This window comes from Anguilla rostrata, chromosome 16 (genome assembly GCF_018555375.3).
Source record: "Anguilla rostrata isolate EN2019 chromosome 16, ASM1855537v3, whole genome shotgun sequence".
In the NCBI taxonomy this organism is placed as follows: domain Eukaryota; kingdom Metazoa; phylum Chordata; class Actinopteri; order Anguilliformes; family Anguillidae; genus Anguilla; species Anguilla rostrata.
In genome coordinates this window covers 11,044,650-11,061,104 of record NC_057948.1, presented here as the reverse complement: position 1 = coordinate 11,061,104, position 16,455 = coordinate 11,044,650, and the positions used below count along the sequence as shown (strand labels likewise).

The window sequence follows — 16,455 nt, the reverse complement described above, 5'->3', positions numbered from 1 at the left end:
GAGGGAGTGCAGGGTAAGATGTTTTGCTTGTGGGCCACCCCTAGACAGGATGCAGGGATTTGTTGTTTTGATGTCTGGGTTTTAACTTTTTATTATTTTTATGACTTCTATCTTGAAAAAGTCATAAACACGGTATATAATCTCTCGGTATGTAATTTCATTTGTCATAAGGCATAGCCATAAATAATTTCAATAAGAAGCAAGAAGAATAGCAAATTCAACAATTCGTATAAGGTGATGCAACCCCTACAGGTAATTCCATCTTGTGTGCGTGGTTGTGTTTTTTAAGCGTATTGTTTTGTAGAGCAATTGTTTTACAAGCTTTGCTCTAGCAAAACAGCAATTACATGCATTATGTTATAGCACTGTTATAGTTCCGCTTGAGGTTTGACCGCTGTGTTGCTTGGTGACCTGTGATTCAGGATCCTCTCTCTTCACTCGTGAGTTGTCTTGTTGCCTCAAGGCCCGAATTAAAATTTCAAAACTCAACTATATTGTGCGATTTCATTCTACATGTGGTACATTTTTATTTAATAAAAACATGAAACGACGATGTTTTAGCTTCTTGGCTGACCAGCGTAATGCCGGCTGCTTTTTAAGGTTTCCTACTTTGGGCCGAATAATTTTTTCCCTCAGCAAGCTCGTGTTTAACTGAGCTTGACGGTAATTGAACCTAATTGATTATCTCCACGGAAACGTAACGAGTAAGAGGCTGCAAATGGAAAAAGCGTCAACAGCATCAACACGACCTCACGGGTCAATCGCCCCGTTTGCAGGGAGAGTTTGGTCTGGCTCGCTCCCAAAAAAAGAAGAAGAAAAATCATTAATTTACTGGCGGCAGCGTGAGGTCAAAGCAGACTATCGGACATTTTGGCGTTCGAGCCGTTGAACGCTTCCTGTATAAGTTGACGTTTGCGCTCGTCTACCTACAGTATATGAATGCGGAAACTTGGCTGCGGTGTGAATTCCTGCTATAGGGCAGAAACAAGGAGGTATGCATGTGGCATTGGCCAACATGATCAGGCAAATATCAGGGTTGATGTCGGGCGAGATGTCCCCTGTCGTGCATCCCTACTAGACACCAATGGGAAATGCAACATTGTAAAATGATATTATCGATAAGAAAATTTCACTACTGTCATTAATAAAGTCTAACCATTCATGACTAAGCACACTGAAGCCTACTTACACTTATCAAACTCTAGCCAACTGCTGCAATTGCAACCCCTGGAAATGAATTATCCTTCTCCAGTCATCCTTAAGTTTTGCATATGTTCCGGAAGCTTCCGCTCTGCAGCGTGGGGTACTACTGGTACTATGAGACTGACGCCTGCCAGGTGGTCTCGGCTACAGATGTTTTTCCAAAATGTCCAGATGGGTCCCAATCCAAAAAAAAAAGAAGTATTTTTTCTTCCCTCCCTCTTTCGAGTGCCACAAGGTCCCTCGTTCTTCTCAACCCCCTTCAGAAAAGTGGACACTGTTTCCTCCATATTGAGAAAAGGCCTGGACTACTCACTACGAGGTACATCAGATCAAGTAAATCATTTTAAGCCGATTTCACACTTTTAATTAGTAGTAATCAGTACGTTGAGTATTAACACTTGACTATTAGGCAGCACACTGTGCGTCAGTTATCACCTGTAATAAAGTGTGACTAAGTTATTTTCCAAGAAACTTAGCAGCGATGTGAACATCTCCGGGAGGTGTGTGGACTAGTAATGTCCTGTCTGACGGAAAGCGTGGGCAAGCTGGAGGTGTGTGGACCAGTAATGTCCTGTTTGACAGACAGCGTGGGCAAGCTGGAGGTGTGAGGACTAGTAATGTCCTGTCTGACGGAAAGCGTGGGCAAGCTGGAGGTGTGAGGACTAGTAATGTCCTGTTTGACAGACAGCGTGGGGAAGCTGGAGGTGTGAGGGCGAGAGTGCGCGCTACCCGCCGAGCCGCTAACGGATCCGACCGCGTACGGCGTCCTCCTCGCGTAACCCGCTCCCCTCACGCGGGGCAGGCTCGCCTCCCGATTGGTCCCCCCCTCCCGGGTTAGACGTGACGTGACTGGAGGCTGCTTGAAACACAGACAGAGCGAGCTCCTCGTGGGGTTCTTCAGCCCGGGAGTGGGCGGAATCACAGTCTGCTCTCTCTCTCAGCCTGCGTTCTCCAACCCTGCGTCATTACGCCCGAGAGGCGGGCCCGTGGGGGGGGGGGGGTTACGAGAGACGGGGGGCGGGAGAACGAGCGAGGACACGGCGGAGTCAGAAGATAAAGCATAAAAAAGCGAACAAAATGGCAAACGAGCGGAGAGGCCTTAGTCCTGGAGGACGAACAGATGAACAGAGGGAAGCTGGTTCTGCATTGGAGGAGGAGTGTGATGTACGGCACAGTATTAAAATGAGCAGATCGCTCTCATCTCATAGCAGATCCTACAGAAATCCATGAGTAACTCGGAGGAGAAAATCCATCCGGATGTGCAATAGAATCAACTGCAATGAAGTGTATGGAATCTGCTGAATGACCCCTAGGCAATACTGTGCATGATGAGGCCTAGGCTGATATCGTGTGATGTAATGGCTGTCCTACCAGATTATTGGTCAACTGGTGGCTAGGCGACAGTGTGTGTGATGTAGCAGAAGTACTGCCTCGTTATTGATCACCTGCTGCCAGCATGACTGTTTGTAACAGCTGTTCTGCTTCATTACTGGTAAGCTGCTACCTGGCTGACAATCTGCATAGTGTAATGGTGGTCCTACCTCATTATTGGCCAGCTGGAACCACGGCTGTTTCCCATAGGTGAAGATCTCCCACAGGATCACTCCGAAACTCCACACGTCGCTCTCCGTGCTGAACTTCCTGTACATGATGCTCTCCGGTGCCATCCAGCGAATGGGCAGCATCGTCTGCCCTCCCACCTAAAAGGAAAAAAAGCACTTGTCCATTTACATGTCACTACAACCAATCTGAAAGCACAGTACAAATACACTTCACTCCCTCCAATGAAAATCAAGCGTTCAAATATTTATTACTCCCACCAATCAGAGATAAGTAGCTCATTAGCTCTCGAAAGAAATAAAGATAGACGTCCATTAACATGTTGCTCAGACCTATCAGAGATGAGCACCTTTGTCCCACCAAACAGCATTGTTTCATTAAACTCATCCATCCATTGACATCCATTAAAAACAGTTTGTCTTCAAAAATGCATTCTGACCAATTACACAGATGCTTTCCTGAGCATTTTAGTCCCCCTAATATGAGAAGAACATTCATCCGCAGTATACTCCGGCGTATCAAACATTTTTGATTAATCCACAAACAAAGCCAAAGACACCAGCGCTCGACTCCCAGCCAATCAGAAGACAGCTGTCACCGCAGTTGCACTTGTCTCCTTCAATTACACACATCTGCGTCCTCCAATCAGGAGGTCAGAGAGCCGAGGGCGAAGCTGAGCTACGTCCGAAAGACTCGTCCGACAGCCGGAAAAGGTGAGGACGGGTAAACGGAGCTTTCCTCCAACCCTTCCACAGCCCGCCATTAATCCATCACGCAACAGCGCGCGCTACGCCGCCCCGCTCGGCTTTCGCTAGCGCGGGCCGCCGCTAATCGCGCGAGCGGCGGAGAGAGAGCGACGGAGACCGACAGTCGGGCGGGACGCGTCCGGCTCCTCGCCCCCCCGCCCGCGCATTAACTACGCAGCTCGCTAATGAGATGCGTAACGAGGGTCAGAGCGGCCGCGGCGTGCAGCGACGCACAAACAGAGCGGCCCGCACCGCGCGCTTCCCTTTAAAGCGCTCCGCCGCGTTGGGAGTTTTTCCGGCGCTGAAAGGACGACCATCTGGAGTGCTCCTGCACATAAAAGACTCGCTCTTCAAAACGCGGAGTGGGCATAAATCCCCACATCAAACAAAATCTCAAAAAATCTGTTTTGGACGATGAGCGAAAGAAGATCAGGGTAACTGATTACGCGGGGAACATTATGCACTTCTGCGTATATACATCCGCCCAAAACGCATTTTTTAATTTTGTTTGATGTGGCGCTTTATGACTACTCTACATTCTAAAGAGCAACTCTCTTATGTGTACAAGCACTCCAGATACTCCAGTACTCACTGAAACCTAGTGCCTAGACTGCCTACTAATCACATTCTGCATATAAAGCAGAGTTTGAAAGGTGAAGTTAAAAAAAACTCCTGTTCTGTGTGTTGAGTATCTTCATTAGATGTGGGGAAATTGAGGTCTTCTGGTGCAACGTACAGTAAAAGCGTATCCAGCACTACGGACTGCGTGGGACAAAGTGCGGACTGTGATATTCCAGCTGTGGTGGAAAGTGATCCAGATGCTAGATAAAGTAATGTTACGAGGAGCTTGAATATTGCCAGAAGAGTGATTATTTATATGGCTGCGTATTTGTCACAGAAGTTGCAGGTGTCACTGATTCCATGATTTTTGTGTCTTTTGGACAGTCTATAAAAGCCCTGCAAATCCTTAGTAAGATCCTTAATCTTTACCATTTGATGATTTCTTGCTTGGGGAGTTGAAATAGTGTGATATTCTTGTTGCAAGGATTCTCTCAGTGCATCTTGGAGGTCTATACCTGTGTCTCCGTCTTGCTTGCTCCTTGGCCTGCTCTTTAGAGAAATTTCACGGAAAAATCATTTATTGCCTGAACTTCAGTAAATTCAATGTAATGTATAAGCAGCGACACATATCTCTGCCCATTTATTTGCGCGATCCTTCCCTAAATCCATCCATCCATTATCTAACCCGCTTATTCCAGATCAGGGTTGCGGGGAGTGTTGGTGCATGTGGTTTCCCAGCATGCATTGGGCGATATGTAGGAATCCTCCCTTAAATGCGTATGCACTAAAAAGAGAAGCACACCTTGTATCAACTCACTAGAGCAGTAGTGTCCAACCCTGGTCCTGGAGAGCTACAGGGTCTGCTGGTTTTCATAGTGACTGCACTTCATGAATCAATTAGAGCAGCTGATTACACAGTTAACTCAACTCACCTGGTGTCTTGGGTCTCAATTGGGTGCTGATTTTAAAGTGAAAACAAAAACCAGCAGACCCTGTAGCTCTCAAGGGCCAGGGTTGGAGACCACTGCACTAGAGTCTTTGATACCAATGCGGTCTCATTCCCGACTTCTCATTCGCTGTACCGACGCAGAAGGAGTCCTGTGGCGTCAATTCTTGACGCCGTAGGTATCCCCCCATAGACTTCAACAGAAACCCTCAGCGTCTTATGTTGACGCCAAAGGTAAACGTTATATCGACGTCAAGGCTAAAAGGGAACAGTGTATCTTGCCAGATCTTCACATAACCAAAATTACAACACAATATAAAAGTAATGACTCCATAAAATGAAAACAACACGGGAATTTGCGAAAACCAAACAACACAAACTGCTGGAATTGTGAACGAGTTTGAACAAGGGGGGGGGAGGGGGGGCGCCAAACTATAATGCCAAATTTCTTCTGTCTATTACTCAGACAAACCAGACATGTGCAAATATTTTGAAAACCGGACCTTCCGGCCAAAAACCGGACTTCTGGCAAGCCTTGACGTGGACATAAGACGCTGAGAGTTTCTACTGAAGTCCATGGAGATACCTAGGGCGTCAAGAATTGATGCCAAGAACTGATGCCAGCACGCAACTCCTTCTGCGTCGGTAAAGTGATGCTGAGGGCTTGTGCCCAAGCGTCAATATATGACAAGCTGGCAATGAGACCAGGTTGTGGATACATATGACGCATGCTTCTGGGGCAGAATGCGTCATATCTGTGCCCGAAACTAGTCGCAAAAGGCTTAGTACATCTGGCCCTAGGAGTCTAGAAGTGTAAAACGGCCTTAAAATAAGCTAGACGAGAGCAGTGTTACATTTTGCAGCTATCATGTGTGACTGAGTGGGTGTGTGTGTGTGTGTGGGTGTGTACGTGTGCGTGTATCCCTGGATGAGCATGTGTGTGTTGGCGCATGTGTATATGTGTGCATGAGTTTGTGGGGTTCAGGAAAAGATAGCAGGTCTAGCTCTGGGCAATTTCCCCTCAGGGGAAATGCTGCTGCTCCAATGCCGCGTGCACTGCCTCCGGTCCTCCTTTCCACCATTTTCTATGGTCTGCCTATGGCTAGACTGTGGTCACCGAGCCTGTACCTGGTCGGGATCTGTCCCTGCTTAAGCAGGTGAAGAAATACTCTGCCGATTCACATTCTCTTTTCAAGGCCCAGTAGTAGCGCTCCACTTTGCGTTGAGATTTAGTTTCTCTGTGTCCCAGCGTTCCAAATAGGAGTGCTCGATTTCTTTCATGATTTGGATTACTCTACTCTGAGTTCGGTCTGCAGTGCTGGTTTGAAATTGATTTGTTGATTGACTGAACTCGGGACGGATAATTTCAGGACCAGCTGACAGAGGAGATTGGTTTTAGGGCTGAGCTCTTGGGTTTTGAGAGCCTCAAATTGGAGGGTGTTAGGTGGACTTGAATGGAGATGTAGCAAAACTTTTTTGGACAGGTACAATTAGGAGAAAGCAGCCTAATTCCACCCTGCTTGCATTTGTTGGGATTTTACTTAAAGGTTATATTCCTTATAGGATTTTTCAAAGTAGGCTATTTCTACAGGATTCAGCATGCAGGGTCTCTGCTGGTTGTTCATTCCATTTAGCGTACTTCAGTTCACTGAGTGGACCCTATACCTCACACCCAAATAGTGCAATAGGCATGACCACAATGCAAAACTTTTGACAGCAAATTTTAACTGGAATTTTTTATACATTTCTTTTCCTTTGAACTATTTGCACTCGCATTTGTATTTGCATTTCTATTTTATTAACAATTGTATTAACGTTAATGTGTTTTATCTTCTGGGCTAAATCTTAAAGGAGGTTCTGTCATCCAAACAGAGAAACACAAACACGTAGTGGCTAAACTGTAGGCCTTTTGTGTCAGCTATTTCTTGGACAACATTTTTCATTTTATTCTTAATGTGTTCATGGTTGATCTGCGAACATTGATGCATTTTTCTTCAGTCAGTCTTGTAGTTCAGGGAATATATATTTTTCCCAATACTTAAAATGTTCATTGTTTGAATGCTTGGGTAATTGAATTAAAATGTCAAATTCAAAAGTTTCTGACCAAATGGATTTTTCTTTTAACCTCCTGTAAAACAGCGGTACTCTCCGCTTGAATTAACACTCGAATTCATATTTAGCGTGGCCACATTTGCTGAAATAACTTTGATTAAAGAACTGGATGACTGTCTAACACTTCCTGAGCAAAATAATTCACCCCGAAGATTTCCGCACATTGTCCTCCTGAAACAAGACAACCAGAAAAAAAAAGTCGGAGGATTCCGTCAGGGCTTGGGGACGGATTACGGAGCGGATGGGACATGGCCCCGGGGACGGGCTGTTCGGGGGCTTCGGGCCGCTTTGGGGACCGCTTCACGCACTGAGCGAAGCACTGGGAGCGGTTCCAGAGCTGTAATGATCGCCGCGGCGACGGCACCGGCTCCTCCGCTGCGGAGCTGCTGCCAGCTGTCACTGTCTCAGTAGCAGCACCAGGGGCGCCACCGGGGATGGTAGGCCCCATGAAAAGAGCTCACCTTGGGCCCCACCACCCCGGAAAATCCTATCTTACAATATTTTTTGAGGTCCCCTCTCAGTCAGGTCCCTTGGAATCATCTTTACTCCTAACTCCCCCCCCCCCCGCCTTAGGACGCCCCTGAGTAGTACTAGTACTGTAGCCACCGTAGTACTTGTGTACTTGTGGCACTTGGAGATGGTTTGTACTCTGTTCAACTTGCATTAGTTGTGCTTAGCAACAACATTTTTACATTACAATTATGGATTAGCAGATGCTATGATCCCGATTACGATTTACATGTAATCCAATTATACAGCTGGATATTTACTTTAGTGATTTAGGTAAAGCACCTTGCTCAAGGGTACAACTGGCAGTGCCCCACTACCGTACCAGGAAATGGAACCTCTGACCTCATGTCGCAATTACTGACTAAACTCAAAACTGCCACCCCCGAAATGACCTCAAAGAACAATAAATAAATCTACTCAAATCCAACAGCTGTGAGTAACTATGATGAAGATGTGAAAACTCAGGAGTTCAACCGCCTAGTTAGAAAGCAAATAAGTGAGAGTAGGAGTGACAAGCTGAAAGAGGAGTGTGTGTTCCTCTGTGAGGTGTGTATGAGTGTGTGTGTGTGTGTCTCGGCGTGCACTCACTGTAGGGGTCAGGCTTTTCAATCAGCTGTATGAGAGACAGAAAAACGGAAAACCCAAAAAAGAAAAAGAAAAAAAATGTGTTGTGAGTTGGTGTTCTTCTATTTGAGCTCAACTTGATGGGGGGGGGGGGAATGTCTCATCATCACCATGGCAACCCAAGACTTCCTATGATTCTCTTCACCCGCTCGCCCTCTCTATCCCTGTCGTTTTCTAACTCACTTTGTCTCTCCCCCCTTTCATACATTTATGTCTTTGTATCCCTGAACTCCTTCTTTCCCCCTCTTTCTCTGTCTCTGTCACACAAATATAAGAACACACACAGAGACACACACACCCACACATACAGACACACACACAGAGACACACACACACGCACACACAGAAGACAGATTCAGTCACAGACTTGATCAGGTGAAAAAAAAAAACACCGCCAGCCCTCCCCCTCCACACACACACACACACACCAGAGGATGAAATCTGGCATATCCCCCATGTTTCCCATTAGGAACCAACTTGGGAATCACAGCCTCCTGCGATTACACGACAAACACAGTACACGCGTAACTGCTTTCTGCGCTGTGTGATCACAAGTCCCCTGCACCACGTGGGGGGGGGGGGGTGGGGGTGGGCTTAAGAAATATTACAGAAAAACAAATACAGCTCCAGGCTCATCTCTCACTGAGACAGAGAGAGAGAGAGAGAGAGAGAGATACCTGGGAGAATGTTCCAGGCTGTGGTCAAAGTCCTGTCTGTGTGAGTCAGACAGAGTGGGCTACGAGCCTTGAAATGTCAAGCGCATATTTAAACAGGGGTTAGTCTGCGGGGTCAGCCAGGTTTGCAGACAGCGACGCTGTGGTTAAACTGCGCCATAGTTTAAAGTGACATCATTTAGAGTGCTCTCCCCCTCCCCCCCGCCCGCTCCCTTTCCATTCGCCCCCCCCTGCAGCGCGGTCACACGTCAAATGGCCCGCTCGCGTCGCCATGACGGCGAGACGTTTAGCGGTCCGCTCGGACGTCCGGGAGGCTGCGCGGTCGGGTGGGGGGTGGCGGAATCGACCATCGATGGCGTCGATGGTGGAACCGCAGAATTTCATTATCACTTGTGTTGTCCTGTTGCTGCTCTCCACCATACGCCCCTCATCCACCCCTACCCCCCTGCCCTCCTGGGACCTCAGACGTTAGTATCATCGCGTAGGGAATGTGAACCTGACGGCGGTGTTGCCGTGTAACCTCTCGGCAGAGGGGACGTGAGCGGTGCGGTTACGGCTTTCTCGTTTCCGTGGCGATTCGGGCTGGGCAGTAACACCCTCCCTGGTCAGAAGGGGGCGCTGTTGTTAGCTCTGGCCCTATCACTCATACTTAAAAATTAAACAATGATGGCCATGGCGTAATGCGTTCAACGTTTCATAAAAATACGACAGCAAGCTTTAACACATTTTTTTTAATTATATAGTGCATTTCAAGCATCTCAAACTGCTTTACTATGAACGTTGGGGAACCGCCAATGTGTTGCCCCTAACACTGCGATGAGGTGGTCATTTTGCATGTGAGGTGGAGAGGGAGATAATCAAATTAATTAAACTGGAAGATGATTAGGTAGCCAGGTTGAGAAACCCATATTGGGAATTTGGCCAGAACACCGGAAACACTCTCCCCTCTCTTTTTAATCAGTGCCTTGGGATCTTTAACGACCGCAGTGAGTCAAAAATTCAGTTTAATGGCTCATTCCGAAAGATGGCAAAGCCCCCCCACACAACACCCCCCCCCCCACCCCCCCCCCTTCCCCTTCCTGGCTTACTGCACTGGGTGTTTTCTCTTTGGTCCAGAGGGAAGCTGGCATAGCAACACTAGCATAGCAACAGCACTGTCGACAGCAATTTTGAGTTCTGATTCTAGTTTTCTCTGAAAGTCTCACGTCCAAATACCAAGCAAGCCAAACACAGCCTCAGCACCTTTTCCAGCGAACACCTCAGTGTTGTACGGCTGCTGACCACTTCATTATTCCCGCTTATCCGTACCGCTGAAGCTGGGTTTCAATCTTACAAAATGTTTGTGGGAAACATTGGGCTACACTGCTCGAAACCCTTATCCGAGCAATACATCTCTGCACTTATGCACAGTGACAGCACTAAGCTCATGATGCTAGTTTGTGTAAGAGTGTGTGTGTGCATGCATGTGTGTGTGTGCATGGGTGTACATCTTCTTGAGGAACCCAAATTAAGCACTGCAGGAAAGGGTTATAAGGGTTTATAAGGTCGGCGGATGAAGTTTGACTAAAATATTAATAAATAATGAAGCATTAGTTAACTATTCTCAAATCAGAATATAAAAACTAGTCAAAGAGACCAAGGTAAAAGGAGTAACTGAACTTTACTAAGTAAGGGAACTAAATTAACAATACAGACATATTTACAGACTAATTTACAAAAAACCAGTGAAACCTGTCATGGTGCTCACCTACGTCTCCGTTCCATGATGGCCACTGGAACTCCCTTGCACTTTTCTCTATATATTACCTTTGCATTACGGTCACCTGCACACCACTAGCCGCTGGCTGGCTAATGTTCTGTGCGCTGCCTTGTTTGTTAACGTTAGCTTGTGTCATAGCTATCCCTTGTTGCTTTGCGTGTGTTGTAAATGTGTGTTTAGCTGTACATGGGATTACAAAGGCAGAGGACACCCCTCGGTCATTTTTCTCCTGTATTCTGGTCTTAAAATGGTCTCTGCTATACAAATAAAAAATCATGAGAGCCATCCCAGATCTGCCTGGTCTCTGACTCGAGTCAATCGCTACAGTATTTAAGGATGTGCTACCATCATCGTTCCCAAATTGGAGATCTTATTTATAATCTGTGAAAGCTACTACCTCTGGATGTAAAATCGTGGTCACAAGCCAGTTATGCTGACACTGCAAAAATAATCAGCGGTTAGAAAAGTTGATGGAGACAAAGGCTCTCGGAAAATTGCAGAGGAAATGGGTGTTGGTCGAACGCTGCCTTGCCCTCACATGTGTTTGAAGGTCACCTGCACACGGCAGCCATTTTTCATTTCTGCCCTGGGTGGTCACCTTTGACAGGTTTCAGTGCATTACTAATGGCTTATTTAAAATGAAGTGTCAGAAAAAAACAGAATAAACCGAGTCAGGCCAAATAATGTCCTTTTACGAGGTAAAAGTGTTTGTTTTAATCCTTCATGCTGAAAATATATCATTTAATATCATTCACACGCTAGTCACAAGAGCAGAATCCGAGAATAGTCTTACAAAGTGTATGTGTATGCACTAATGTGTGTGTGTGTGGGTCTGTGTGAGTGTTTGTGTGGACATGTATTACTATCTTTGTGAGAAATGTCCCCACAAGGATAGAAAGATAAGGAAAATTACACAAGGTGGGGACATTTTTCTGGTCCCCACAAGTTCAAGAGGCTGTTTTAGGGTTAGGACTTAGGGTTAGGGTTAGGGTTAGGGTTACAGAATGAATGTAAGACAATGGGAAGTCCTCACAAGTATAGCAATATGAACGTGTGTGTGTGTGTGTGTGTGTGCAAGTGTGCTCAGGTTAGATTTTTTAATAAATCAGTGTGCCTAATAGTGCTGCGTAGCGTGCAGCAGGGATCAATCCCCACCCTGCAGGACCATTAAAGCAAAGTGTGCAAGGGGAGGCATTAGCGCACGGGAAACAGGCTCCCCAGAATGGATCGGGTGACAGTTTGAATAAATGTAACTTACTTCCTGCCTAGTAATTATGGGCTGTATTTAAGGTTTAAAGAAAGACCATTAATAACATCCACATGCCACAGATACTGTATGGACCCTGGGAGCCCTTACCAAGCAAGAAAGAGTCTGTTTTTTTTTTTTTTTCCTTCTTTAAGTTCTTAAAGGAATCTGGACTGTTTTAAGGAATTTGTTTCATCTGTAAGAATGTAGCATGATGAATTATGGGGACGTATTTCCGCAGAAGCTCTTTGAAGCCCACCCCAGTACCCCTAATGCCAGCGGAGTCGCTATGTTTTGTTGTTTGCAGTGAAGGCAGGCAGGTTCACAGCAGAGGTCAGCCAATCAACTGGCCTGATACTGAAGTCTGCATGCAATCAGTAACAAATTGGCACGAATGTTGATTATACAGTTTGCTGCACAAGCATGTCCTCTGTTGTGGAAACAGGTGTCATTTGCACTGCATGACTGTGGAGCATTCTTCATTTTGACACAAACAAAGCACAGCAGGCTGTGATTGAAACCCCACTGAAACATCTCATGTCAGTTGAATAATATAGGAAATCTTAAAATTAGTCAGAATCCATTCATTGGGATCAGTAAAAGTATTAGCAACATATTTTGACACTGCAGCACTTGCAAACAGTCAAACACGTTCATCCGTGTGCAATGTACACAGAATCCCAGGCATGATTAGTTTACTAGCTACCTTGTATAGCTAACGTGACACTGACTGTTCAGAAAACATAATCTATTGTCATAAAATATTAAGATTAATAAAGTAGACCAAATACCACCCTTGAGTTGACAGAGTCCAAATACATTGAAAGCTTCATGAGTTTGCACAGTTCAGCTGTCAGCAACTTCTTAGCTGTCATTAGCTATCGATGCATTTGACAGCATGTTTAACCATCTGGCTAGCTACCTTGCTGAAATCAGTCAGGGAGGCTCTTAAGTTAGCTATGCTATCCTTCTTTACATATTACAACATAATATAGCTAATAAATCAAGATGGCTAGAATGCAGTGCTATCCATACTAACTCAACCTTAATGCAAACACTTAGGCAAGTCATTCTGGATAAGAGTGTCTGCAAAAAGTAAATGTTACACATACCCCCGCTCTAGCACTTTTGGTAATTTGTTTTTGTCCTAATATTGTAGCTTGTTCTTCTCCCTGGTTTGGCTTGGCATAAGTTAGGTCAGAATAGTGTTCTCTGTGTGAACTGAACTGTGTACTTGGCTAGAAATAACTGTACGAAATGAGTACCGTGCCTTATTGAACCTGTGTTCTGTAGTTGTCCATGACCATGAAATGCACTTTTGTACGTCGCTTTGGATAAAAGCCTAAATAAAAGCTAAATAAATGTAATGTAAATGTAACGACAAATAAATCAGTGTATCATGTCTATTTTCATACCACATCCATTGTTCTACAGCTGTGCTGCCTAGCTTGCCAATGGCAACAAGCACAGTTCTAACAAAAACCATAGTTGTTTATATGGCTATATTATTTTCCAGCTAGATTGTTTTTAAAAATTTGCATTGTTAGACATAATATTAAAAATGGTCTTCCTATGAGTGCGCTATCATGCATTTGGCCAGTTCAACGGTCTTTTTCTTCTTTTCTTTTCCCACACAGATCAGATTTAGAACCCAAATCTAGACTAATAGTCGAGAAATACAGTATGTCAGGTCTGTCACAACCACTTAGCTATAAGTCATTTGTTTGAATTTGGTTAAGGCATCCTGGTTATTCAAGTTTGCATATCAGTCTCCGTAAGCATGATAAATTTGGACAACTGTCCAATTTTTTATGGGTCATTAAAAAATTACATTGATATTAATTTAGTTAACCTTTTCTTCTTGGCCTCATTTTTCCGCCTATTCAGGCAAGTATTAGGCTGATTATATAAAATCTGTAATCATTACCGTCAGTCGCGGAAGTCATATACAATTTTCTCCGAGACAAGTGTGTCTAAAATAGAAGACATCATTTGACCTGAAGATGACATTTTGCAGAATTCATTTAGGTACAGAACCTGGGGCGAATTCTCATTTCTCACATGCAGTTTACACCTGGAATTTTCCACCTTCCTTCATTGTGAGTAAGACACATAGATATAATCGGCAGATATTGGCTGATCGGCCTCCTTGCTCACTTAAATGCTGCCATTGATATCAGCTTCGGTTGACCTCTAGTTCGTAGCACTTGGGTGTTTACTTCTGTTGTCTACTATGAAAAAATAACATGTGAGCAGAGCATACCAGCCTGGTCTCTCCAAAATAGAGTATGTCACATATTCAACAAACATATTTTAAAGAAAAGTTGGAAACATAAATATATATATTTTAAAAAACCTCAGCTTGAGCACATCACACACAGAGATCCAGTTCAGTTTTAATGAGCAGGGGCTGAAACCCTGCTTCATCACAGCTGCTGTAACAAACAATAAAAAATGCAAATAATGCCATTTCCACATAGAGGATCAGAACACTGCACACTCTGGCATACCACAGTACAACAACGAAACAACGAGGTAAATTATAGCACAGAATGTTCTAGAATTTAAGTTATTTCTATAAGCAGCAACATTCAAATAACAAGATATGCACACAGCCTAAAGTTTATTCATTACTAATTGGGCAAGCCAAAATAAGTCATCTCAAAAATCTATTTTGAGATGAAGATAGAAATAAGTGAAAATTTATTTGAAATTTGAACATAAACAACAAGTACAATAAATGAAAACCACAAGTGTGACAGGATGAAAAGATGTTCAGATGACCCTTGACCCTGCTGTTTTGTGTGCCACTCAATAACGAGAGAGAGACAGAGAGAGAGAGATGGAAAGAGAAAGGCAGAGCGAGAGATGGAGAGAGAAAGAGAGAAAAAGAGAGCGATAGAGAGAGAGAGCGCTCACTCACCCGGTAGTAGTCGGTGCTGTAGATGTCTCTGGACATGCCGAAGTCGCCGATCTTCACCAGGAGGCCATTGCCCACCAGGCAGTTGCGGGTTGCCAGGTCGCGGTGCACGAAGTGCTGGGTTGCCAGGTACACCATGCCGGAGGCGATCTGCGTGGCGATGTGCAGCATCTGGGACAGACCCAGCTCCCCGTTCGACTGCAGGGGCTGCCCATCCACCAGGATCATGGCGTCCGGGCCGTGAGCTCTGGAACGGGACAGCGACTCATCAAATACGCACACAAATACAGTTATGAAATCACATCATCACCAACACGACTCTGCCTCGAAATGTCATTTCTAATTCAAGAGGGGTGGTGTGTATCATTTCACAAAACAGGGTGATGGTTTATTAGCATAACATGACATAACATAATGACGAGAACAGGCCATTCAAGCCCAACAATGCCCGCCATTTTCCTGACTAAATTAGTGCTCTGATTACCTACAAGCTAGATAGTATCTAACACTGCATCAAGCCTAGTCTTGAAAATGCCCAGAGTTTCTGCCTCTACTACGTGACCTGGCAGGCTACTCCACACATTGACTACTCTCTGCATGAAAAAACTCTTCCCAATGTCTGTATGGAATTTACCTTTTGCTCATTTCCATTTATGTCCCCTTGTCCTACTAACAGAACTCAACCTGAAGAATCTCTTGTAGTTTACTTTGTTGATCCCCTTTAAAAGCCTCAATCAAATCACCCCCGAGTCTCCTTTTACTAAGCTTGAACAGGTTAGGCATCTTAAGTCTTTCCTCATAGCTTTTACCTTTCATAATCTTTTATATTACAATTCTTTTCCCAAGCAGCCTCCCACTCCCCTAGCCCGGATAGCCTAGACAGAACACGTATCACCACATCATTGAACCAGCATGTCACATAGATGAAAAGGAGCCCAAAATCATAAAGGTTCCAAGTAAGCAAACTCACTCAGTCAGCAATTCAATTCATTTTCCATACGACTGCTAAATATTTCAGTGCCAGAAATGCTGTGTTGTTGCTCTGTCAGTCAATATTCAATTCACAGCCACACGCTGAGCAGAAAATAAAAACCTAGGTTTCCTAACTTTAAATAAAAGTCAAAACTTTTGAAAATGCGCCACACGCTCTCAGAGATAATCCGGCATCAAGATGCCAGGCATCACCATTAGTCACGGAGCTAAAATGGCTTTGGCGGCCGCTCGGTTTCCAATCACACCCTTTTGGCGTTACATGAACTCATCTGAAACTAACTTTGAGACTTTTGTAATCTGACAGAATAAAGGAAATGGAGATCAACGCCATCCCTGTTCGTAGTCTTAGGTCTCCCACACGTTACGCATGACGAGGGCGCATTCCTTCATGGCGGAAAACGCGGTCTTCCTTCGCGTGGGCGACGCCTGTGAATTGCCGACGCGGCATCTGGTGGGCGAAGAAGAAAGTGAAGCCCCGCTACCTCAGAGGAAAATATTTTTTTGCGAGAACGACGTGTTACGCAACCCATTCAAGAATCGGAGCGTTCCAGCTCGGAAGCCACAGCCGAGGACCGTGGGTGACTCCTCTGAGGACTGGATC

General features: G+C 45.0%; 1 protein-coding gene across 4 annotated transcripts in view; it reads right to left on the bottom strand.

The window, feature by feature from the left end:
• The window catches only part of LOC135241881 (NT-3 growth factor receptor-like), a 362,434-nt gene that overhangs the window by 6,903 nt on the left and 339,076 nt on the right, over positions 1-16,455 (bottom strand). For all 4 annotated transcript variants that reach the window (XM_064312636.1, XM_064312637.1, XM_064312638.1 and 1 more), the window contains 2 exons: positions 14,865-15,108; positions 2,745-2,903 (listed from right to left, as the gene is read on the bottom strand). In XM_064312636.1, the coding sequence (XP_064168706.1) occupies positions 2,745-2,903; positions 14,865-15,108 (403 nt within the window). The remainder of the gene's footprint in view (positions 1-2,744; positions 2,904-14,864; positions 15,109-16,455) is intronic.